At 32.5% G+C, this 27,549-nt stretch overlaps 1 protein-coding gene across 1 annotated transcript; it reads right to left on the bottom strand.

Moving 5' to 3' along the window:
• Positions 1 to 27,549, bottom strand: LOC113510412 (uncharacterized). Its single transcript, XM_052893840.1, has 2 exons — positions 26,830 to 27,549; positions 1 to 4,405 (listed from the first exon to the last, which is right to left on the bottom strand). The coding sequence occupies exons 1-2, from the start codon at positions 27,296 to 27,298 to the stop codon at positions 4,350 to 4,352; spliced, it is 525 nt and encodes a 174-aa protein (XP_052749800.1). The 5' UTR covers positions 27,299 to 27,549; the 3' UTR covers positions 1 to 4,349.

Raw genomic sequence — 27,549 nt, 5'->3', positions numbered from 1 at the left:
AATATCTTGGTAGTTACATTTTATTAACACAAATCCTTCACAAAGCGTATCGTTCATTAATATAATATGTATTACTTAATATAATATGTACTTAAAAATATACATAAAAAATGTGTTTTCCTAAAACATAATTTATTTTTAGTTCACGCTACATAGAGAATAAATGTACATTATGTATGTTATGTACGTATGTTTCAAGAGATCCTTCCAAATAATAACAGATTTATTATTGCTTGTCAAGTTTTACATTATTACTATTTTATTATAAACACTACTGAGTTAAGAAGGGAAATATTGTTGGGACGCTTGATACGATACGACGAACTTATGAATATTATAATGGAAGGTAAAGTAGAAGGAGGGGAAGGGGGAGATCAAGGCAGAGTTACATCATGTAAAACGAGGAAAAAGTTGCTGTAGTGTCGTATGAAGAGGTGAAGATACTCGCTGAAAATCGTAGTGAGTGGCAAGAGCTCCACCGACAAGAGTTCAGCTCTTAAATATGAAATGAAAAATGAAATTGTAAATGAAATTCTTTTATCCAATATAATTATTTGCATAACAGACTTTTAATATATTCGTTATTGAACCAGTACATAGATAGATATTGTAACTAAAATATATAGATATTGCTGTATATTACCCAACCCTAATTAATATTGAAAAAATATAAAACTTGACAAATAAAATAATAACCATGTTGCCATTGTTTTGGGAAGGCCCTCTTAAAAATGTTAACTGTAATTAATTTACGTAGGTATATTTAAGAGACCCGCTTTAATAATAATTTATTTTCCTAATAATATAATTATGAGTTATGTTATTATTTAAATTGTGACATTAAATTATGTTATTTATAAAGATTTTAGTACAATTTTAAGTACTTATTAGGACGTTAATGAGTGTCAGCAACTTGATTAAAAAATTTATATAGTAGATAATTTATCAATATTCGAATCGTATATTCGAGATTTTTAATACAAAAACTAATAAACCTATAATTATGTATTAGATTTTTTTTTATACAACTTAGAATGGCAAACAAGCTAACAGTCCACCTGATAGAAAATACATGTATAAACATGTATGATAATGTATGAAATGGATACTTTGTATGGAACTATTAACGCTGTTATAAAGATGTTAGCTTTACGAAGGTTATATAAACCCGAAATGTTCTCTTTCTATATATATATATATATATATATATATATATATAATTATCATTTGAAGGCTACTATATCAATTGAACATAATTAAAAAAAAAAAAACCATCTGAGACACTAATGTGTGACACCCACTAGTGAAGCACTATAGGAAAGTGTATACTTTTTTTTATTCAACTTAGAATGGCAAACAAGCTGACGGCCCACCTGATGGAAAGTGGTAACCGTCGCCTATAGACATGAGCAGTACCATGGATATAACAGAGTATACTGTTTCGCCCATGACACCCCCTATGCGTTGCCATTCCTGAGGACTCAGGTGTTATTCCTCTGTACCCTGTAAATTATTATTATAGTTAACATTACAAATGTAGTTGCTATTAATATTTTTAATCTGTGAAATTATTTAATATCAGAGCCCAAATTATGAGAAAAATTTTAGTTTCGAATTTTATGTACCTAATAAAGATATTCATAAAATAATATTAATTTTCTTTTTGCACCATTGAAGTATAGTTTAGTATCGTGACATTCATATAGCGGACTATGGAGTCCTATATTGGTAGTATAGTAGTTACCGCCAGATGGCGTTGTATATAGGAATTTATTAATCTACATAATATAGACATACGAGGTTTGTCCGGAAAGTACGTATAAAAGTTTTTTAAAAATTTTATTTTACAATTATTCAGGTAAATCAATTTTATCCCCTTCAAAGTACTCCCCCTGTGACATAATGCACTTGTGCCAACGCCGTTTCCACTGTGAGAAGGCTCCTTGAAAGTCCTCTGGTTGTAGGTTTCTCAGCTGCCCCGTCGTAGCTTTTTTTATCTCATTTATGTCCCCCAAATGCCGCCCCCGAAGTACCAATTTGGTTTTTGGGAACAAGAAGAAGTCACACGGGGCCAAATCCGGCGAATAGGGGGGGTGTTCGGTCACCGTAATGGAATTTTTACTCAAAAACTCACGGAACGATCTTGGCGCAAATTTTTTTCATTTGAAGTTCGTTTCTTAGAATTTCGTGGACCACGGTTTTGCCCAAATTAAGCTCTTCAGCCACCTGTCTGACCGTTAAACGACGGTCCCCATTAACACAAGTTCGAATTCTTTCCACGTTTTCGTCGGAATGTGAAGTGGAAGGACGTCCTGAACGTGGGTCATCTTGAACGCTTTCTCGGCCCTCTCTGAATCTTTTTAGCCACTTGTGGACGGTTGGTTCCTTCACAGCATCATCCCCATAAACTGTTCTGAGATCGGCAAAAATTTCACGGCCATTCTTGCCGAGTTTCGAGAGAAACTTGATTACGACGCGCTGCTCTTCAACGGAAGCGGGCTCCATGCCGACGGGGTTTCGTTAAGAGGTAACTTCACAGATGGCGTGACAAGCCAGTTCGCACCGCACGGCGGTCAGACCAGAACTGAAGCATTGTTAGGGACATAAGGAAGGGGTCCTGCGCTTACCTGGCCTCCCCACTCCTCTTTCTCGCATTCCAGAACACTTTTATACGAACTTTCCGGACAGACCTCGTATAATATCTAGGAACAGAAATTTCGTCAAATGAATAGACAGACGTTTATAGTTGTAATAAAAAATAATAAAAATAATATTATCAGGAACATATTACATTTTTTATAGAGTCCTGGAAATAAAAAAAAAAATGAAAAGCATTCGAGAACAACAATATTAATTTCATAACTGATTCTCAAAGTTTCGAATGCTTTTTATTTTATATTTCTTTTATTTAAAAAAAACTATTTTTATCTTATTTTTTAAATCATAATTAAGTGAACATTAGTTACCTATTTATTTTCTAAAAAAACAAATGTTACATTACCCAGTTAAAACTATATTATAACCAATATGTTACTATGTTAAAATGCTTAAGGACAGATTATGAGATAGCTGTTTCCACCCAAAACAAAGGCGAGTAATAATATTGCAGAGATCACAGACTAGATTCTACATAGATACTTAATATATTCATTTTGTCAGACCAGACATCTAGACTTTTAATTTATCCACAGCACGATATTAAATAAAAAAAAACGTCTATTAATTTTTGAAAATAGAAAAAAAGGCGAGTATTCTTTTAATGCATGTGATGAACAATTGAAATTTTTTATTTACGAAAAAAAAGTTGACTTCAATTGTTAATTCGTAACAAATACAGTAGGAGACAAATATTAGATAGTAAACTGTTGGTTGGAAAAAAATAAATATATAAAAATAAATTCATAAGTAACTTAAGCACATAAAAAACAGTTTAATTGAAAATTTCTATTCTTTTTGTTTGTTTTTAAAATACACATAGAATTCATTACTTTATAATCAATATGCAATGACTATAGAATATTCTACCATTCAGAACATAATTCAAAGTAAGAAATTACAATGATTGTTGAAATTTTAAAAATAATACTACTATTACTACTACTCTATTTACAATACGTGCAAATTAATAATTTATAAAAGTTTTTAGTAACAAGCACCAATGATACTTATCATTAGCTATATTTTGAAATAATGATTCCTTTGGAACATTCCTTAACCTTATCTCTAGTCTCTAGGAAGGCACATTTGATAAATTTTGTTGATCGAAATATACAATATGTAAAAAAAAAATATTTAATTTAATTTCATTTTAGCCTCTTGCGTAATGTGCCCGATTGAAACAAGATTTGACTAAAAGAAATAATGATTAATGTACATAGAAAATTAATTGACTAATACAAATTATAAATAGCAAGCAAAATAAGAGAAAAAAAAAGACTTTAATCTTTAAAGTGAATTAGTTTTAACAAGAATTTATAGCATTCCACATGCCACGCCATTCATGTAAAAACTATAAATACCTTTCGTTCAGTTTATACATTATACCAAAGATCCAGAATTCAAATGTACGTTTACATATACTTACATATATACATCTTAAAAACATTACCCCATTTTTGGCAGTCGGGTAAAAATTAAAAGACATACTTTTCTCTATTTCTTAGACAGCGACGGATTAGAAATACATCACATTCACACTTAGTAATATTAATAAAATATATGTTAATAAAAAGGAAAAACTTGATTTCATTGCATCCCTTTGACAGTGTATGCTAGTGAAATATTCTTCAATATATTATACAAAATTATAAAATTTATATTTTGTATAACTTTAATTTAAATAATATTAGCTAATTTTCTTTATCGCTGGTGGCAGCGTCCGCGTGTTTCCGTAGTGTCCAGTAATCTGAAAAAAAAAAGAACATATTAATTCAATAAGCTATACGCATTCCAGACAAATTATCATATCGAAGACTAGGCAGCATAGTCTCCGACCTTAGCCTGTTCCACAACAGAACAAACGTACTAAAAAAAAGCTATACGCTAAGTGTTTTTTTTTCTTACGAGTATATTTCTAGAATGGTCAACTTTCGAGTAATATTTTTCAAACTACACTCCATTATCCTATATATTATAAATGTGAAAGTATTTAAAAATGGATGGATTGATTTTTGTTATCCTTTCACACAAAAACTTTTTTTTTATACAACTTAGAATGGCAAACAAGCTGACCGCCCACCTGATGGAAAGTGGTAACCGTCGCCTATATACATGAGCAGTACCATGGACATAAGAGAGTATACTGTTTCGCTCATGATACCCCCATGCGTTGTCATTCTTGAGGACTTAGGTGTTATTCCTCTGTACCCTGTAAATTCACGCTATATCCCACCCTTCAAACCGAAACACAGCCATGCAAACAGGTACCCAAGCAAACGACTTTTCTACAAAGTCTCCCTATACATACCGTATAATGCCAATTTTAACATCAAATTTGTATTCGTTCGGATCCGAAATTTCGGAAAACATTTCATGGTTGACCCTCTGTTTACGGCTGTCAGTGTTGCTATTTGATGAAGCTCGAACAGATACCTACAACTGAAACCCACGCGTGTGACGTTGCGAGTAAAAGACAGTTTAGAATAACAACGGACAATCTCATAATTGTTTTGAGCTCCAAACCAAACGACAGGCAGATGTCATAAGCGATATAGACCTGAGTATATTTAGAAATGTTGTTTTCTAAATTTCAGTCTGAGCTGAGCTGGTCAGTGAACCCAGCACTGCCTAATAACTGTGCATCCAAATTTATCATTGTTATTATAAACTTTCAAATTACATTGTTACATGAAGTGATTATCAGCATTTGTATTATGTACAGAATACATTTTGGTGTTCATGCTACACTTCATGCGTTGTCATTCCTGATGAATATGATGTTATACTTAATGGTCGAGGTATGGGCAGCAGCACCCCTTTTAAAATACCCCCGAAGCCCAATTGCTGTTGTCATCCCGATTGCCAAGCGTGGCAACTACTGGCATAACCTCCCAAGAGGGAGGTCTATGTTTAACAGTGGGCAGTACGGCTGATATCATCATGATACCTCTGTACCCTATAATTTCACTGCCATATTTAAACCTTCGAACCGAAGAACTCCCACCCAAACACGACTGCTTTATGGTAGAAACATGAAAATAAGGATTATAGGAAAAAAAATTCTTATGGCAGAAATATGATCGGGACAGAGTTATGAAAACAGACAAACTTTTGTATAAAGTTTGGTGTTTTTATACAGAAGGAAGTTTTGTCTACTTTTAAAAAGTCCAACACCCGCACAGTTCTTAAATATACCTAAATTATTTTAAATGTGAAATAAAAATAAAAAATATAACTGTATTATTCTTAATTTGCTACAGCGTTCTTAGAAATGTATTAACTGAGCCATTCCCCGCCAAATTGTTTCCTGTTACCGAAAGGCATGGATTTGATTTCGATTAAAATGCCCGAACACGATATATATCGTGCGGCCGAGGGTAGCACAGTATAGAAAACGAATACCGAAAATTATGTTGAATTCCGAAAATTACGCGAATTCCGAAAATACGCCACCAGTTGGTATTATTATATATATTCGTTACAAATGTTTCCAATGAGAAAAAAACTGGCAACATCGTGATCTCCTCTCTATATTTTATCCGTTACAGTATGATGCATTTGACAGCTGACATATTGATAATTTTTACTCGAAAAAAAAAAACAGTAATAATATTTTTGGGATCACAATCATTTTATAAATATTCTTTGTTATCTTTTGATTATACATACCTATTATGTTATCAATTTAATAACATAATTGCTACTTTCTCATGATCAAATGTTTTGTTTAAATATCTATATATTTTAGTATTTTTTCCTATGGGCTCAGTGACCTCTCACTTACATCATTCTACAATGTGCAGAGTATGGCTTGGTAGTTGTTACTTCTTGATACAAAAGAGGGAGATTTAAATTTCGAAATGATTACAAGAACAAGGTTAAAAAAATCTGTGCCATTGTAACTTTGCGAGTTACAAATAGTTTAATTTTAATGCTGTATTTCTTTATTAACATTAGGTTTAGGCATTTGATGATTCTTAGCTCTGTTATAATAAACTTAAACTACCCTCAGATAAGATCGAAGGTTAAATGTACTATTTTTGTGTTGTTAAGTGTCCATGGTACTGCTCATGTCTATAGGCGACGTTTACCACTTTCCATCAGGTGGGCTGTCAGCTTGTTTGCCATTCTAAGTTCCATAAAAAAACCAGCGAATTAGACCACTTCTAGATGGTATTATTTAGATCCCTTGTAATATATTTTCTTAAACATGTTCAGACACCATCTAGTTAGAATTTCATTATGCTAGTAAGATTACTAAGATAAGCTTTAAGTTTTAAAGATAAAATATACTATTATATTGTGTTTATGTTTTAAATGATGTCAATGACATCTTGTAGATGTGGAGTGAACCTCCTACACATATTAGTATAACTGTATGTTAACATCAAGTTCCTCCTACACACATACGTAAGACAGTGTACACGTTGCATACAAGTACATAGTGTCTGTATTTTGTTCCAAAAAAAGTAAAAAGAGAGCTATTTTAATTATGACGAAATTTATATGGATGAACAACTAAATTAAATTGCATTAAATTAAAATAAAACACATGAAAACAAAAAAAAATTGTTACAATCATTAAATTAATTTGGATTTTAATTAGAATTTAATTACATTATTGAAATTGAAATTGAATTATTTAATTATTGAAATCTTTATGAAAATTTAAGGATCGACGCCCTCCTCGCTTCTAATTGCTGTGCCCGACAGGGTCTACAATGTATAGTACATTGTAGACCAATTACTATATCAATTACTAACTAATATAAATTATAAAAAAATAATAATATTGTAGAATGCAATACAATAAATTGAATTGAATTGAATTCTTTTTCTTTATATACACAGTGGGAAATCAAGCATGCGGCTCACCTGATGGTAAGTTACTGTTGCCGCCCATAAGCAGCCGCAACACTAGAGTATATGCACTTTAGAAGTTTATAATGTCGTATCGATTAAGAAATACTACTGCTGGGAGTTGGTTCCAAACCGTAGTTGTGCGTGATAGAGCCTTAAAAAACGCACGGTGGAAGACAGCCACTCACTCGGATGGTTAAAATGGTACTTAACGTTGCGGGGAGTTGATTAAATTCAGCAGCAGGTATCAGACCGAGCAATTTCTATGCGAATAAATGTATCACTTAATATCGATCCACAATCAACGAAGATAGGAATAAATGCATACACAAAAAACTAACCTTCCTTTTTCAATTTTCTTACAAACCTACATAAGAGAGGTGAAATATCACTGCAAGACATGCGGAACCCTAAAAAGGAAAAAAACGACGATGACTTGAAGGCGTTCTAACTCCGAGACAAGAGGTTGTAGCGAAAAACCAGTTCTCAGTGAGTGAGGAAAAAAAAAGACGCTACCTGGGTTACGCGTTCGGGACCATTGTGGAATATATAACTGAGTTTTTATGTTTACTTTGCAACAATGGATGCTGTTTGTTGAGTTTTTGTTTTCAGTTACGTAAGTTATATTTGAGGTTAATTTGCGGTGACTTTTATTATATATGTGCTAAGAATGAAAAAGTTTAGCTGTGTATATAAAAAGAGAAAAATATAAAATGGGAAAATAAACAGGTCGCAGCAGTTCGCTATTATAATGGTGTAAGGAGATTTTTAATCTTTAACCTACTGCTGAAAAAAGGATAGTTTTGTTAGCGAGTGTATGCAAGTGTGTCTTTGTATGGCGTGAATTTACAGGGTACAGAGGAATAACATCTGAGTTCTCAGGAATAGTAGGTAGGGAGTATTCTGGGCGAAACAGTATATTCTGTTATTTCCATGGTACTGCTCATGTCTATAGGCGACGGTTACCACTTTCCATCAGGTGGGCCGTCAGCTTGTTTGCCATTCTAAGTTGTATAAAGAAAAATAGATTTATTAGATTTATATAGAAATAATAAGTATACCCTCAGTTATCTAGTATTTACAGAATATAATACAATTTGTTCTTAATTTCGTGCTAGATGGCGCTGTGATCTTATCTACGTAATTTATTTATAAATTGCTCACTACACTTACAGTTTCCCAAAACGTGTAGTGGTCTATAGGTTCATTTTCATTCAAACTTAAAAATTTACTAATAAAATGTCGGCTTTATAACTGTTAAAAGATTTTGCCTTAAGAAATAATACGAAATATTTTGTAAATTTATTACATCTATTTGTAAGTAATACATGATAGATAAAAGTAGTTGCTTTAGGTAGGTATTAGATCAGCATTTGGGGTGGCTTTATTTAATATATTTAATATTATATATATTTAAGATATATCTATTATATATATTTTTTTACCAATTGTCGAAATAGAAAACGATAAATACAGTAAATTCATAAAATTCAAATTGTACATATAAATAAAATATAATCGTGTTATTTAAATTCCTAAAACACAGGAATAAGTAATTTTGCAAAATGTATTTATGAGTGTCGTTCAGTTGGATAATTATTTAGCGTATCAGTCACATTATCCATACAAATAAATATTTATTTTCGGGTAATACGAGAAGTCTTACTGCAAACATTTAAGTATGATAAATGTTTTGGTAGCGTCATTTTTTCATTTTGTTACATTTGTAACAGGTTTTAAAAAGAAGGAGGTTTCCATTTCGTGTGTGTGTGTTTGTGTGTGGGTGTATGTATGAAGATTACGCGATAATTTCGAATGGCTCGATACTGATAAAGGGCTACGCCTGTGTTTATCGTGTAGTAACTTTATCAAACTTGATACTTTTTTTTTGGTAAATAAAGGATTACTTTAACACTGTTTTATTCGCGTGACTTCGTTTGCGTTATCATGGTATATTGTTTGACTGTGTTATTATTGTCCCACAAAAAAAAATCGTCACAAAATCAACAATTTTTATTTAAAAACTAAACTATTGAATTCATATCTCGAATCACTAGACAAACTGTTAACTGAACTTAAAAACTATAAAAACATCATCTTAACAAGTGATATAAACTTAGACATTACACCATCGTCCACAGATATAAGATCGCAGAGTTATTTGAACTTAATGGCCACCCATGGCATGTTACCTGCTCATGACGCTCCAACTCATACACTTACATGTCTTGATCATATAATACTTAAAACTAAACTACAAGTTCGATGTCTTGTTGCACCCATCCACCCCCCCCCCCCCCCCCCCCCCCCCGACGATAACAGATCATTATAGCATACTGTTTAGTATTGATCAACATCCACAAATTAACTTGCACACGATAAATGACACTAAAAAATAGATCTTTGTGATCTACATTGGACTTTTTACTTACTAACACAGATCTATCTCCTATTCTTACCATGACGCACGTTAATGATGCAGTTAATCATTTTATCTTGACCATAAATAATATTATGGATCAATGCACTAAAATTAGAATTTGTGCCAGACGTAAACGTATATTAAAACCATGGATAACTCCCGGTCTATTGAAATGTATAAAAAATCGAGACAAACTGCACGCAAAATCCAAAAAGAACCCTAGCAATGACATTCTCAAAATTACATACAAACGTTATCGAAATCATTGCAATGCTATACTAAAAAAATTAAAACAAGAATATGAAAGAACGGAAATTAGTAAAGCGCAAAAAAACATTAAAAAACTTTAGAAAGTGATAAAAACGATAACTTTACAAATAAACCAAAATCCCTGGCCTTGGAATTAATTAACGGCAATAATAATATAAACGATATAAATAAATACTTTGTAAATATAGGAAAAACTCTTGCAGAGAATATAAATAAAAATAATAATTCGACTGATTCTCCAGCAACACATCTAAATAATCCGCTTCAAGTAGATTCATTTGTTATGCTCCTGACTGATGAGAAGGAAATTTGCAAAATAATATTAAACTTAAAGGGTGATTGTGCACCTGGCCTTGACAATATTCCCAGTAACATTATTAAAAAACATAAAGAGATATTAGCACCTATAGTCCATATCTGTAAAAACTGGAGAATCCCCGGAGGCATTTAAACAAGCATTAATTTATCCTAATCACAAAAATGGAGATAGAGATCGTGTCAATAACTATCGTCCTATAGCCATACTCTCAGCTTTATCAAAAATTTTAGAAAAAAATATTAACAAAAGATTAGTACACTTTTTCGAATCAAAAAACCTTCTATCCCCCGCTCAATATGGATTAAAAAAAAAATAAGTCAACTAATGATGCTGTACATGAACTAACAAACTATATAGTTTCAAACCTTGATAAAAATACAACAGGTAAACTAACCCCCTAATATGAGGGAGGAGAGATTGCTAGCCTGGAAACTTCCAAATACATCAATATACATCATTGTTGTATTTGGAAGTTGAATTCCAATATACATCAAGATGGGCTAACTGACCTGTCCTTTCATTCTCACCTATCATCTATCACTGGTGCCCCGCCAGTGTATATCATTAACGCAGGCGGGGTTAGCATTCCATTTTCATCCATTAAAAAAACCTAACATGAGACGTGTACCGACACAGAAATACTTCAAAGATGTAAATTGATATCGTTAAATGTAAAATAACAATTTGTGTATCAAACAAAGAAACAATGTTTCGCCGAAGGAATGCATTGTGGCAGCGCCATAAGATATGCCGTTTTGTTTCTTAGAATTTATTGGATGTGTATTGATTGCCTTATTAGTTTAGTGTAAAATCTTCATAATGTTGCTTTTTAGTTTACTTTTAGTACTACTTTTACACGCGACTTCTTTCGCATGCCTTGAATATGTTGACCAGGATAGGAAGTAGCCTATCACCCTTTCACCGTCTCCATCTTATGTAGTAACTGTATGCCAAATTTTATAGTAATAAGTTAAACTTTCGCGGTGAGGGGTGACAAACAAACTCACTTTATTAGACACTTTAAAAAAAATGCACCGCCCACGTATTTCTCAATTTGCCCAATGTTTGACTAGTAGAGAACACCGTCCATATATATATATATATATATATATATATATATATATATATATATATATATATATATATATATATATATATATATATATATATATATATATATATATATATATATATATATATGCAGAAACGTTAAGCTGAATAGGCATCCTTTTACATTTCCATAACATTGATCTATTTCAAATAGACTTTATATATAAATGTAAACTTTTTACTATTTTTTTTTTAATGTTGTTATTACTTGCAGTCTAAGTATATGTAAGTATTGTGGATTATTGAAATATATTTTTATTCATTCATTCATTCATTCATATTTATGAAATTTTTGATTTGTATTAGACTGGGTCTCGGTTTAGAATTGAATGCGATATTTGGCGCTGCGATAAAGGATTTTTTTTTTAATTAAATCATGTCACCCAAAAGAAAAGCTAATAAATCAACAGATAATTTCCTTGGTATAAATTACAAGCATCAATCAAAAGTAAAATTTTTCCGATGCATAAAATTGTGTTTTATCGCTTGTATAACGGTTTGTGCTCTGAGGAATTGGAAATGCTGCCCACAGCTGCTTTTTATCACTGCATCGCTTGCCATCGATAGGAAATTCATTGTCATATACTAGAATCTAAATAATCGCGTACAGTGAGATTTCAGAAAAGTTTTTTTTTTCCCAAGAACGCTCAGGCTGCGAATTGAGCTCCTTGTCAAAGTTTTCCCTAGACACAACAGTGTGGGGTTCTTCAAAAAGAGTGTATTAAGATTTCGTCTGGGTCAGTAACGCTCACGTGACATCCCAAGTGTTGCACGCGTCTATAGGCTACAGTGACCGTTTACCATCAGACGGGCTGTACCTATGCTTGTTTACCACCTTCGTGGTGTAAAAAAAATATTATCAAATGTAAAATACTCGTAAAAAAAATATATAAAAATTGTGTAATATAAAAATGTATGTACAAAAAATAAGGGGGTGAGGTCACGTCGAGAAGGGGGAAGGAAGTCGTTATGTTGTATGATACTATTATTTTATACTGTGGTTATTGCGTTTGTTTGTAGTATGTTACTTATGTAGGTTGTTCACCCGACATAACGGGATGCAATGCAACTGAGCTATATGGGTAACTTACTACGTTTAAGTATAAGCCAACATTCATGTTGGTAAACACACATAGTGTTTACGGAAGTATTCAAGTTATTAAGTTAATTAGTTACATTATTGTTTAATAATTATTATTATATTATAATATAATACATTTTTTATTAAATAATTATTATATTCTGTATTTTATGACTCAATGGAACTTAATAAAAAGAGAATAAAGTCTTGTTAAAATTATCACAAGAAACAATCTCTAAATGTAATATATAGTCGTTTCTTAATACTTTATTGTACACAAAAATTACATTGTTATAATTTATATTAAATGAAAATGTACAACAGGCGAGCTTAACTCTGCAAGAGTTCTCCTCTAGCAAACCCTAAATAAAAGGGAGCATTAATTCCCAGCGTACAATTAGAAGTACACTAATTATTCTCTTTAAATTCCATTAATTTTAATCTAATTAGGATTTTTTTTTTATTTGAAAGGATATACTTACAGATTGCTCTTATAAAAATTTTATCAAAATCGTTTCAGTAGTTTAGTTTTTAAATCAAAATAACCGGTTTCTTTTTTTTTTATACAACTTAGAATGGCAAACAAGCTGACGATCCACCTGATGGAAAGTGGTAACCGTCGCCTATAGACGTGAGCAGTACCATGAACATAACAGAGTATACTGTTTCGCCCATAATACCCCCCATGCGTTGCCATTCCTGAGGACTCAGGTGTTATTCCTCTGTACCCAGTAAATTCACACCATATTCCACCCTTCAAACCGAAACACAGCCATGCAAACACAACTGCTTCATGGTTGAAACACGAATGGGACAGAGGTACCCAAGCAATCGACTTTTATACAAAGTCTCCCTCTGGTAAATAATGATCATAAATAATCCTCATAAATGAAGTCGAGTATTTTGTGGTACATAATTTTTATTCACCATATTGCAGATAAATATATTTTTTTAATTTATATGGCCATACATAGTTATAATATAGTCGTTGGCCATATAAGTGATTTACGAGTGGCGCTGATGCATACTAGAAAGGCGACTAGAAATTTTTTGCAGATTTTTTTTAATTATTATCTGATATGCGCTAGAGTACTCATTGTTATCGTCATATCCGATAAGGTCCGAACAAGGGCCCAGGAGTTATCAGGGCACGCGCGGCCGTTCACCCCCACAATTGGAACCTTTCTCCATGCACTTAGAGGTCACGCAACTACAGATTATGAAAAGAATATGTTTATTTATTAAGCTGTTGTCTGTCTTTTGTGTTAATTTCTAATTTGAAAGAAAATTATAAAACTGGATAATAGACAAAATACATTTGTTATATCGCCAGAGGGAGACTGTAAAAAAGTAATTTGCTTGGGCAGCTCTGTCCCATTCGTGTTTCTACCGTGAAGGAGTTCTTTGCATGGCTGTGTTTCGGTTTGAAGAAATAACACCCGAGTCCTCAGGAATGGCAACGCATGGTATATCAAGGGCGAAAGAGTATACTTCGTTATGTCCATGATACTGCTCATGACGATAGGCGACGGTTACCACTTTCCATCAGGTGGGCCGTCAGCTTGTTTGCCATTCTAATTTGGATAAAAAAAATAACTGATATGATTTTTCATAACTCCTTACCATTTCTAGGGTCTCATAATCGACAATTGCAGAACAAAGCACTTAATAATGTAAACAAATTGTATGGGATTCATACAAACCATCGGATCAGTTTTAAGTATACTATGTACAATAGACGACTAGATATATTATATACGTTGAATCAAACGTAGTGTAAGACGACCCCACATATGATAGAGCGACGACCCCAATAGTGTGGCAGGTAGTTAGTGAACACAGGTGGCTCAGGACCGTTCCTTATGACAGTCAATGGGGGAAGCATTATAATTATGTTCAAACGGATAATTATCATTAATAATGACTTCCATAAAAGGATAGAAGGAATGATGATGATACGTATTATTGGTATATTTTCATGAAATAAGTAGTTCATGTAAAGAAAGTATAATATAGAAATGAGTGATTTTTTTTATGTTTTAGAACTAGAGACGGCACTACCTTTATATTTACAAAATTTTAAAATGAAACTATGCAACCATTTCGAAGTAATAAAGAAATAATAAATACAACGACTTTCTGGTTATTGAAGACGAGAATGTTAGATCCAGGAGTACACGACCAGAACTGACAATACCTTTTCTCTATATATTATCCGAAATTATAACAATTTCTTGATTATCCCTAAACATTTATGATCATGAGACTAGAAGACCCTTTGATTTTCTTGAAAATCGCGTGTATCATCTATATATCTATGTATCGAATCCGCCATTAACTGTCCACTGCTGAGCACAGTTTCCCCCATGAGGGAGTTTCTTCCAGTAGTTGCCACGCTTGGAAAGCCGGTTGGTAACCGCAGTTAGGCTTTGGCGTTGTTTGAAGAGGGACGCTGATGAAGTCGTGGGTAAAATTTAGTAATTTATTAATTGACAAAACTATTATGTATCTAAAATAGGAGTAGATTTTATCGTTTGATATAATAGTTGTTAAAATTGATTCGGAATTTCCAAAGATATCGCGTAACATAAACCTTACTACAATCTTGATAAACACGGGTGTAAAATAATCAATGGAAATACACTGATAACTTATAAATACAAAAATACAGCCGAATTGAAAACTTAAACTTTCTTTTTTTTTAAGTTGGTTGAAATATTTTAAACAGATCGATTCGGGTCATCAAACTGCGTATCAATAAAAAGAAATTCACACATAGGTACCTACATATTAGCGGGTAGTTATTTGCTAATGTTTTTAATAAATAAAATAGGTATTAGTCAGTTTTTATAAGAACCTATGTTTTTTTATAATTAAAAATAGGATATTATTAAAAAGCTACGGTGTCATGAATAATTTATTAATTAACAAAATGATCTAATGTAATATTTATTAAGAAGTACCGGCGGTGTCGTCGTTATAAATTGTTAACGTATCAGAAAACTGGTATAACATTTTGAAATATCAGTGCAATTTTATTTTATTGCATTCAATTTGTACAAACATCTAAAAATAGTTCATAATAATAATAAAAAACAGTATAGCTTACTTATTTAGTTCGTGCCATTCTAAATTTTAAAATGGTTACACAGTAATGTATGGTAAAGTTTTTGTTTGGTCGTCTCATCGATAGTCTTATCGTAAAAGTTAGTATTGCACTTAGGAACACAAGTTTCAAACTAATCTGATCTTTATATGTTAGTGATAAGAACTTTGTTGAATTGCTCATCTTGACTGCCTCGTGACTCCTGGCTTGAGGTTATATTTTTTTTGTCTTTTTTGTCGAGGTCATTATCCTTGGGGTTTCAAGATTGCCACTTGTATTTTGATTCGGAGTTCAGTTTCTATCTTGCTAAATGTACAGTATAGTTACCTATCTACTGTATTGTAATTTTATTTTGTTCATGTATTGAATAAGAATTTATTTTTATAGTATCTATAACCACAACAATCCTTTAATGGGGGGAAATAGAGTCAAACCGATTTTTTTGATGGGTGAAAATGGTATGGTAACCCCGCCTGCGCTAACGGGATACGCTGGCGGAGCACCAGTGAAGGGTGATAGATGAGAATGAAAACAGGTCAGTTAGCCCATCATGATGAGTCCATCAGGAATTAACCATGATAGTTTCCAGGGAGAACCGCGAGGAGGTCGACCTGGTTGGGTATATTGCTAGCAATGGGATTCTCAGTCTCCATTACTAACAATCCCTTTCCCCCGAGTCAGACAGATTAATTGCTAGCAATAAATCGGACTGGCCCCTTAGAAACCATCGTGGTTAATTATAGTTGAATTCGTCACGAAGGGCCAGCTGACCTGGTCCTGTCCTAAACTGTCTGTTAGATTACATTTCTAACAATCCCTTTCCCCCCTAAGTAGGCAACTAACATTGTATTCTTGTGATATTCTAGAAATTTTGTCTCTGTTTGTTTGTATGTTTGTTCAGGTATCACACAATAACTATTGTACCAAAGTGAATTTGATTTCCACATAGTGTTTCTGCAGATCTAACTTAAAAGTTGGTGCATGTCCATTTTGATAGATTATCTAGAAGAGATCTATTTCATTGTATTTTCTACTCCCGAAATCCACGCACACGAAGTAACGAAAAAAAAGCTAAATTTTAGAATGAAACTTTTTAAGTTGCTTTTGAATCAGCGCGGGCGCACTCTCCCATAGGGCACGCTGGTTGCATCGGTGGGGTAGATCGTCACGGTTCCCGGTTACGTTCCGGTTCAGAGACAACAGAATTTTAATTGGATAATTCTTATTCTCCGAGAATAACTATGGGAGCCAAATGTTACAACAGCGAACGAAAAAGTTAGTTTTTAATGTTCTAAAATATTTTTTTAAATAGTAGTTTTATGCCTGTTACTTCATATTATGTGTTCTTAATTTGATTATTAGAATTTTCTTTCTTCTTTTAGAAGAAATAAAATCGAAGAATTAAGAACGAGACCATTTCTAGATGGCGTACCATGTAAGATAACATTCAAGTTTTTACTGTTGTTGTCTTGAAAATCTTCAAGAGCACAACTGTAAACAATCGCATCCAATTTGGTACAGTAGTTTTTGTGCACAACAAACATATAGACACAAATAATTCCAAAAAAAAATCAATAGCTGTATTGATTTTATTAAGACCTGTAAGTATAAACTTTTCCTAAATATCAATCTACAACAAACATTGTGTAGTTACTTTTTTATTAGATTAGTAAGATCAATTTAGATAACTTTGTGTGCTTTAAAAAATACGTTATATTGTCTATAGCTTTACAGACAGGATTACTTATCTATTGTTTTTTTTAAGTTTTTAATTGCTCCTAAAACTAGTCCTTCCAAGCCCGACTGAAATGTTTAGAAATTATTTATTTTACAGTACATTAATTGCACAATATGTATCACATGTCCACACTAACAATCTCTTCTCCGCCCAGTATTGGTCTATTAATATATAATATCAGGGGGGAAAGGAATTGTTAGTAATGGAGACAGAGAATCCCATTGCTAGCAATATACCCAACCAGGTCGATCTCCTCGCGGTTCTCCCTGGACTACTATACTATACTATACTATAACTATCATGGTTAATTCCTGATGAATTCATCATGATGGGCTAACTGGCCTGTTTTCATTCTCATCTATCACCCTTCACTGGTGCTCGGCAAGCGTATACCGTAAGCGCAAGCGGGGTTACCATACCCTTTTCACCCATCAAAAAAAAAATAATATCAAGGGTTTATAAAATGAAAAATTAGTTGGTCCGTGTTACTATGTATTTAAAACTTTTTTTAAATTATAATAAATCAAAAACTATAACACCGTTAAACATATATAAAGAACACCGTAGAAAAAATGAATCTAACCCTTTTTTTTGTCAATCTGTCAATCCTACTCCGATAAGTAACCATATTACTAACAATATACCCTGTCAGGTCGACCTCTTTGCGGTTCCCTCTGGAAGCCTTAGTGATTGATTCATTGTTGAATTTGTCACGATGTGCTAACTGACCTGCTTCATCTTCATTTATTATCCCTTACTGGTAGCGCGCCAGTGTATACCGATAGCGCAGGCGGGATTACCGATCCATTATCATCCATTAAAAAAAAATCCTACTCACTCTTGCACATTCGTTCATTCTCGTTCATTATACGTTCCGTTACACCAAATATTGGCCACATTAAAAATATTTCCTACATATATTTATATGCAAAATGAATTACGATAAGAGACTAACTACTATCATCTATAGTGTAAAATTTTTAAATTAAAAGAATCAGTTTTTTTTTACAACACAGGGGGCAAACGAGCGTGCGGCTCACCTGATGGTAAGTGACTACCGCTGCCCATGATCACTCACAACACCAACGGCATTGCATATGTGCTGACGGCCTATTAAAAAGGAACATGCTTTTTCCTTGAAGGTATTATTATATATGTTATGTATACGGAAATACTTCTGCTGGAAGTTGATTCCAAAGAGTGGAAGACCGCCACTTGTCCAGATGGTTGGGATGAAATTTTAGTTTAAGGCGGGTTGTACAATGGTAAAAAACAGCAGCAGGTATCAACCTGAACAGTTGCATGTATATCATACGAACAGCTTTTTTGTTTAATAGTCTCTAAGGATTCGATATCTTAACACACCTATGCAAATATTAATTCTCTGAAGCATCCAGATTGAAGGCACACGGCCAATTTTATGGAGTGCATTTAATATTAACCAGCGTCTGTGCCCGCAGGTCGGTTATAATCTATCTCTCTCTAGTCTACTGGAAGCGTGATGGATAGTTGGGTGAGAATTTTGAATTTTAACTTTTTTTTATTTTAATTTTATTTTAAGGGCTTTTACCTTCTTCAGGTATATCAGTCCTATTGTACCCTGAACTGATTTCTCAAACAAAACTTTATCTACCTTCCTTAGACGCGGAAAGAGAAGAATTAATGGGCATCAATAATTTACAGAGATGTTAAAAAATTTCTGGTTTAAGTTCAGCTAACATAGATTGAATAAGACCAACATTCAATTTATTTAAGTTAAAGTGGCGCATGAATTCTTCTTTTTCCTTCGTGTTAATACGACACCCTAATAGAATATGATGCACATCATCGATGGTATCAATTTTAACTTGTGTTTTAGGTTGCACGTTATAATACGCCACTCTTTAATGTCTAATGCGAGAGAAGCAGATCAATAATACTTTTATATGTACATAAATAGACATGGTTCTTATGACATTTTTTGAAATTCGAATCTTCGTATATACGTATACGCAGGTGGGGCATACAGGTAAAGATGAAAGCAGGTCAGTAACTTGACCCATCGTGATTAATTCAACAAGTAATATTTTTTTATAACTTAATAATAATGATTCTTTATTTAGAACAAAAACATTGGTTACAATATTATTGAAAAACGATAATATCCGCAGAAGTATAAAACTTATTCGCGAATATCGACGCCCTCCTCCTCATTGCAGATTCCAAAACAGAAGACATAGTGGCAAATGGCCATGCGGCTCACCTGATGGTAAGAGACTACTGTCGCTCATAAGCACCCGTAACACCAGAGACATTACAAGTGTGCTGCTAGCTTTTTAAAAAGGAATATACTAGCTAGCTATATATACTAGAATATATAAGAACTGCGTGGAGGTCGACCTGATAGATTATATTGCTAGCAATGTTTATTTACGTTATTTTATAAGGTTTACAAACAATCCCTTCTAATTAATATCTTGGCGGAAATTTTGTAAGATTGTAACTCCCAAATGAACAGATTGCTTTAAACTGTATTATTCTTCGCTATTTCACGGAAATTTATTTATTTATTTACAGATTAGATATGCGTCTATTTTATTTTTAATATACATTTTACATTACATTCTGAAATTTGTTGTCAATATAGATTTATTGGATTGCTAAAAATTTTATTTTTTCACATTATTTTATTTGTAACTTTTAACAAATATAAGCTGAATTAAAGTATATATATATATTTTAATTCGGCTGTATTTTTTATGTTTGTTACCTTATAACTCCGTTAGATGTAATCCGAGTTGGAATATTATTTATTTATCTGAAAGAATATGCTTATATATGCCTATATGCTATTGGACTCATAAAAAAATTATCAAAAACGGTTTTAGGAGTTGTAAACCTTAAAAAAACTACGCTTACTAGGTTCATTAAAAACAATGCATCGACAGGAATCAACAGTATAAAAAAATATTATTGTCTATTGACATTATCATTATGGCCGTAGTCATATCCTGGTATTGTTCTATTGTTAGATTTCAAAGAATTTTTTTTTTTGGTGCTGTTTATCCCAAAGGAAAAGGCAAAGGGCTCTGTCCATACAGCTCATGTTATCTATTTGAGAGTTAAATAGACGGAATACGTACCAAATATGTTTACAGTAAAGTGCTACAGTAGATTATAAAAGATTAATATGACTTGCCCCGACTTTGCATGGTTTTTTTTTTATAAAATACAGGCTGTGTACTGACTGGTATATCTTTCTATAGGTGAATAAATCGGTTAAGTTTTTTTTTTCATTCATTCATTACAAACAAAAAATTAAATATTCATTCTTTATAATATTAGTTCAGCTTTTTATTAAATTTATCTTGGCACAGGTCGACTTTCCAAATATGTACTTGCATACGTTGAAGTAGGTTGGGCCCAAAAATTCCGAAGTTCGATTCCCTGACACGTGAGTCACGTTTTGGTCACCGACGCCGTGGTCGGCCCAGATGTGGTCATCGGTATTACGTCAATTGAGGCCATTTGATAGGTGGAGCGCTTTCTATATATTACGAGTCATCGATCAACCGATTTCAAAAAAGAAGGTTCTTAATTCGGTTGTATTTTTTTTTGTTTGTTACCTCATAACTTTGTCAGTAAAAAGTGACAAATTTAATATGAAAAATGAATTATGAAAATCAGTTCAGAGTTACGTTAGATGTCACATGCTATACAAAAATACTCAAAATAGGGTGTCGCCAATAAATGTTTGTGATTAACAACATCTACTTCAATACTAGATATTCGTAATATTAATACCGTTCCACATATCGAATAATAATATTCTCTGTGTATATGCAAGGAATTGTGTACAGGGATTGTACACATTTTTTATTAGCATAGATATATTTTTACTAATTTTTTATTTAACAAAATTTACTTGCCTCTTTGTAAATTCTTTTAATTAAGTTTTAAAAAAGAAATTGAGAGAGGTTGTATAATATAAATTAAATTTTACATGTGAATTTAAGTAACTAACTTGTGGATTTTTAGTGGGGTTGCAGTAAATCTGAAATTAGAGAGATGGCAATAAGTAATGACGTTAATTAGCTTTAAGTGTCAGATTACTTGTACAAATTATACAATATTATCCATGCCTACTTGTATAACAATTAATTCGTTATTCTAAGGTTGTCTTGAAAAGATTGCTTTTAACAATAAGACCACAGTTATTAATTGCTTACAGTTACATTTATTAATTGTCTTGCTTATTCCCTACATTGTATAATGCAAATAAAGTATACTCATTTATTCATTCATTCAATATAGTTTTACATTACTCACTTTTATTTTTAACACGACATTTTAATCAATTTCGAAAAATATTCTCATTGATAAAGTCTAATAATAATAGAAAATTTTTAATTATATAAAAAATAATATTATTTAAAGTGCAAAATATATTTGCTGGTGTTTCTATAATAACTATGCTACACTAATGTAATTATTCATAATGTAAATATACCTAACACTTATACAGTAGTGTGTAAATAAACTAAAAACGTATTCTCAAAAATGCTAAAATTATCGCTTGTATGGTATTCAATAAATAAACACATATCAAATCAGTCACACATATGGCTGGATTATGTAAATAAATGAAGTACATAACTAAAGATACATAGATATTTTTTTTTCTTTATATCTATGTATTTTTAGTTTTGTTGCTTGTCTTAAAAAAATCCATAAATGCGTTGTAGTAATTATTCATTTTGATAAAAAAAAAAAATACATTAATTCTTAACAAATTATTACAAGAACCATCTAATTACAAAAAAAAAAAGATTCATAATCGGGCAAGATATTGTTTAACATAAACAAAAAAAGACCAACCGAATTAGGAACGTCGAATTCTCTCAATATAAAATTTAAAATAAAAGACATGTGACATTAGCATGTTCCGAATTAAATTAAATTAATTTATGGTTCATTGACTAAATAAAAAAAGATTTTAGGCATATGATTATGTATCGTTATGGGTGAACAATAGCCATAAAATATCTTAGCAATTTATGAGAGACGACAATAACTTTTGCAAAAAAAAAAAGCTTTTAAAATAAATTATTTGACAACAAAGAACCTATGTATAGTTTTATATTAAAAAAAAATTAAAGATTTATAATTTAGAAGTAAATCCAAATCTCAATTTGCTGATGATATTTTTTATTTGAATAACAACAATTCAGTAGATTGTATTTTACATATTATAATAAATTACTATAGTAATTTATTCTTTATTTCTTATTTATTTAAAGTAAATAGTTAATAGCATGCGTCATTTACCACGAAAGTAAATTTTGCAATGATATTCAGGTCAAGTGGGCACGCCCGGGTACATACTCGAGCGTGTATTAAATTTTTGTATCTAATTTTATGGAATTTAACCTACCTAGTGGGTTATCGTGAGTAAATACTGAACACTTAGATTATATGAACATTACATATTATGGAAATTATCAGTGTACATAGTATGATACTATTATGTAATGCTAGTGTATATAATATGTTGGTATACTTATACCAACACATTACTTATGATCATGCTTACTTAAGCATGATCATTAAACTGTGGGATGGAACTCTGTATGTTGTTAGCTTAGTGGTCACGTGTGTGGTCATTAATTTTGATGGTAATATTTGCTGTACTGTAGAGCTCCACATAGGCCCAAACAATACTGCTTTTTTAATATAAACTGGCGGGGTATGCTGAATGAAAACCAGTTAGTCCATCGTGATGAATTCATCCGGAATGAACGGTGATATTTTCCAGGGAAGGCCACGTGAAAGTCTATCTGATAGGGTATATTACTAACAATAAAGGCCAACCATACCTTCTTATCCCCTAACAATACTGAGAAAGCTGATAAGAATACAACTACGTTTAAGTCATTGTTAATCTTAACTTTCAATTTTTAAGAGCGACACTTGCAATATCTCCGTTACAGTTTCTAAAGCTTATTTTTTTTTTGTAAATTTTTTTAAAACTAGATAACGTGTACGGAAACAATACCTGAAGAGTTTACGATCGATTGGTACAAACGACTGGTTTGTCAGGTAATAAAAGTATATAGATAAAATGTCCCAAAATATAAAATTAGATTTTATGAAAAAGGTAAGCCATGTTAAAAGTAACTTGATAAATATTTGCATATCTTATCATAATTTGTAAAAAAAAAGTCGTAATCATATACATGAATAAGAAAATACCCATAAAATTATTTATACGAATCTTTTATTTTACCAGAGGGAGATTTTGTACAAAATTCATCTTCGGGTATTTCTGTCCTATTTGTGTTTTTACCATGAAGCAGTTGTTTGAATGGCTGTGTTTCGGTTTGAAGGGTGGGATATGGCAATGAAATTATAGGGTAAAGAGGTATAACACATTAGTCCTCAGGAATGGCAAAGCATGAGGGGTATCATGGGCAATACAGTATACTCTGTTATGTCCATGGTACTGTCTAAGTTTATAAGCGATAGTCACCACTTCCATCACGTGCACTGTCAGCTTGTTTTTTCTTTCTAAGTTGCATAAAAAAAATGGAAAATTTTATGTTAAATTATGTGTGCTCGTATTTATCCCGTGCTATTAAGATATTGCGATTTTTGTTGGCACTGGTTTTTATGATTATAATTTCGCATGGAGATTTATTTACTGAACATATTACGAGATAAATAACAAACGAAAAACTGCAGAAGCAGTCAAAGTTAATTATACATCAGAATGATTCATTGTTGCGTTTTTATTTTAGAGTTTCGACTATAAACTCTTTACAAGCAATATAAAATTTTTACTCAGGTACGCCGTAATAGATTATAAGGTTAAGAGAATAAAGTTCAATTTACCGGTGCGCATTAGTTACAAATGTACGGAGGAAGGAACTCGGTGAAGCAAAGCAAAAACTTGGACCTTAGATGACGTAACCGGACAATGACCTCAAAAACCATGAGCCAATGGATTTGGTCTGGGATGGTGAGTTTGTTAATCATATTTTGGGGAACTAATTTATATAGTACATATCGTTTACAATGTTAACACTTAAAGGCTTATAAATAAATGCATTTACATGGTACAGATTTTGATATGTATACCATACGTATTTTTACATTAAGTGCTAATGTTTTGCTTGGTAGTTTGTACGCGTGGATTTCAGAAGCAGGGACTTCTGAAAGAGACTATTTCCAGATAGTATATCGTGATACAACATAAATTTATATGTTAGAGCTTCTGGAATATAACTAGAAACTCTGTTTAATTTCGTGCAATAGTTTTTGCGTGATGCCGGAACAAATATAAAGATCAGAGAGACTTTGTACAAAAGTCGTTTGCTTGAGCACCTCTGTCCCAATCGTGTTTCTACCGTGAAGCAGTCGTGTTGCTTGATTTTGGACGGTGGGACATGGAGTGAATGTACAGGGTACAGAGGAATAAGACTCGAGTTTTCAGGAATGGCAACGCATGGGGCGTGTCATGGGCGAAACAGTATACTCTATTATGTCCATGGTACTGCTAATGACTATAGGCGACGGTTACCACTTTCCATCAGGTGGGCCGTCAGCTTGTTTGTCATTCTAAGTTATATAACAAAAGAAAGAAAGACTGATAAACAAAAATTCTAAAAATGATTGATTTGGCATCTACTCTTATTGAGACACCTTATTTTTTTTTTTAATAACTCCCATACAGACGTAGTCTAGTTATTTAATTTCATAATATTAGTAGAATGAGTTTTTTTTTTAGTTTATTTCAAGTTTAACGTCAATATTAATTTTCGTTTATACCGAAATCAACCTTCCTGAGTGTTATTGTATAAAATTGAAGAATTACAAAAAACAAACAAAACAATTTAAGGCGTATGCTCAAAAGATAATAATGTAATAAGTGTAATGTCAACTTATCACCAGTTACATAACATGTGATAAGAAATAATTTATCACATGTTATGAGACTAAACTATGATAATTGACATAACTGTGTTTAATAAAATTGTACATGATATTTTTCAATGTAACATGCTTTTGCTACATCACTAGGCAATAAGTAAAAGCGAATTAATTTTCTTAGCGTTCAGCATAAAATGTTTATCACCTCTGAAATAGTGTGAAGAAGTTAATAGCTAGACAGCAATAAATATAAAGTTTTTCTGATACATTTTTTATGGATTTGCTACTGCTGCAACACCTTATACCACTAAAGGAAACACGAGACAAAATTATACTGATTACAATATAAGTAGGTACATATAAATACTTGAACAGTATCATTAAATTCATATTTTTATACGTCAATAAAAAATATGAATATAAATGATTATTATGGAAAGGTACTCAGTAAGAAAGAATATGTATTATGTACCTATAATTATAAAGTTATTTTACTATGTATCATAGATGATGTATGTACAGATAAGTATCTACTTTTTACCTATTTATCAATTTAAAAGAGTATGTGTAACAACTTTAAAATGAAAAAAAAAAAAATTAACCGGTTGATGGTTGGCAAAACTGGCACTTTTTTTCTATTTTGTTCATTTCTTATTTTATAAGTTTATATTACTGAATAACATATTCTGCTTAATTTCAATTGCATTATCTCAGTTTTCTATAACTTACTTTCGGAATATAATAAATTTTATTCGTATTAATATTTTAAGTACTGTTCTTTGACTGGTCTTCTTAAATCTGGGTTTCAAATGTTCTTTTTCGAATACAAATTTGTGATCACCAATTTGCTTGAAAATGATTTCAATTGATTCTCTAATTTCATAATTACTTAGATCTTGTCTATACAAGTTTATACATACATGAATCCATATTCGTGAGCTTGCACGAATATAACCTGAGAGTTCATACATACTTTACGCAGGTGTAACTTAAAATATAAGAACACTTTTTATTGGCTTTCGAGATGTTTGAACAAGTTGTTCCCGATAAGGCTAGCTGGCCTAGTTTTCATAGGCATTGTGCATTTGAGCAAATATCTAAGTGAACGATTGTGGCCAGCTAGGCCCATAAAATTTAACAACGTTTCTTGTACTTTACATGAGTAATGAATATTTATGACATCGTATTGTGCTTTTATGTTAAATAGGAAGACTATAAAATAGGTAGTTAATGGTTAAAGTTCAAGGTGTCTGTTGCAGTGAAGCTACTAATTTATACCTATTACTAATTTATGACAGGATTGGGCTAAAAACAAATTTTCTTTTAAATTATGTAGGTATGTCATTTATGTACTGACCTGTCATCTGCAGCTGTCTCCTGGATGCGGGGGTGCGCGGAGTGACGGGTGTGCGAGATGCTCTCGGTGTGCGGGGAGTGCGGGGCGTGCGGGGAGAGCTACCAGGACTTCCAGGGCTACGCCGTGATGGCGACCTCAGGCCCGTGTTCCCAACGCACGTTAAAACAGCAGCACCGCTTCTGACAGGACTTTCGGCGTTTTCTTTATCTTCCTCGCAAAACTTGACTGGAGAGTCCAATTTGGCGGCTTTGTACGCACATTGCGTGTCTATATCGAAGTTGAATCGCCTGATAAATCGTTTCCGATCTCTCGCGTACTGTTCAGCAACTAGCCGTTTTGTCTCATCTCGGTCTGGAGCTCCGAATAAACACTTGCAGCTTCCTCGTCTTCTCCTTGGAGTATTGGAGACGTTCCTCAGTGGTACAGCCATCTCGAATCTCCTCTGCTTTGGTGTACGTCCTTCGGCCATGTCAGTATAACTAACGCGTCAGGTGAGCTACGACTGGTTCGCGAGAAACATCTGACTAATCTCCCGAGAAAACAGCTGTTGGGCGCAGGTAGCGAGCGAGAGGGAGGATACAGTGAGTAGTATGCGAGAGGGAGAAAGCCAATAGCGAGTACACCTGGCGGATGGACGGAATCGCGCCAATTCTAACCTATAAACGATAGCGTGGTTACGTCCGCGCGTGCGTCCATGCCGATTACGACTGACGCTGCCGT

This window comes from Galleria mellonella, unplaced genomic scaffold (assembly GCF_026898425.1).
Source record: "Galleria mellonella isolate WM207_F2 unplaced genomic scaffold, CSIRO_AGI_GalMel_v1 utg184, whole genome shotgun sequence".
In the NCBI taxonomy this organism is placed as follows: domain Eukaryota; kingdom Metazoa; phylum Arthropoda; class Insecta; order Lepidoptera; family Pyralidae; genus Galleria; species Galleria mellonella.
Note: the sequence above shows the minus strand (reverse complement) of the source record. Positions and strands in the feature narration are given on the sequence as shown.

Bases quoted from the DNA above. Each gene is read 5' to 3' on its own strand.
- LOC113510412 (XM_052893840.1), bottom strand. From the start codon at position 27,298: ATGGCCGAAGGACGTACACCAAAGCAGAGGAGATTCGAGATGGCTGTA. The intron at 4,406-26,829 runs GTCAGTACATAA...TTTTTTTTTCAG, and splicing joins GAGACAGCTGCAGATGACAG to ATTACTGGACACTACGGAAA.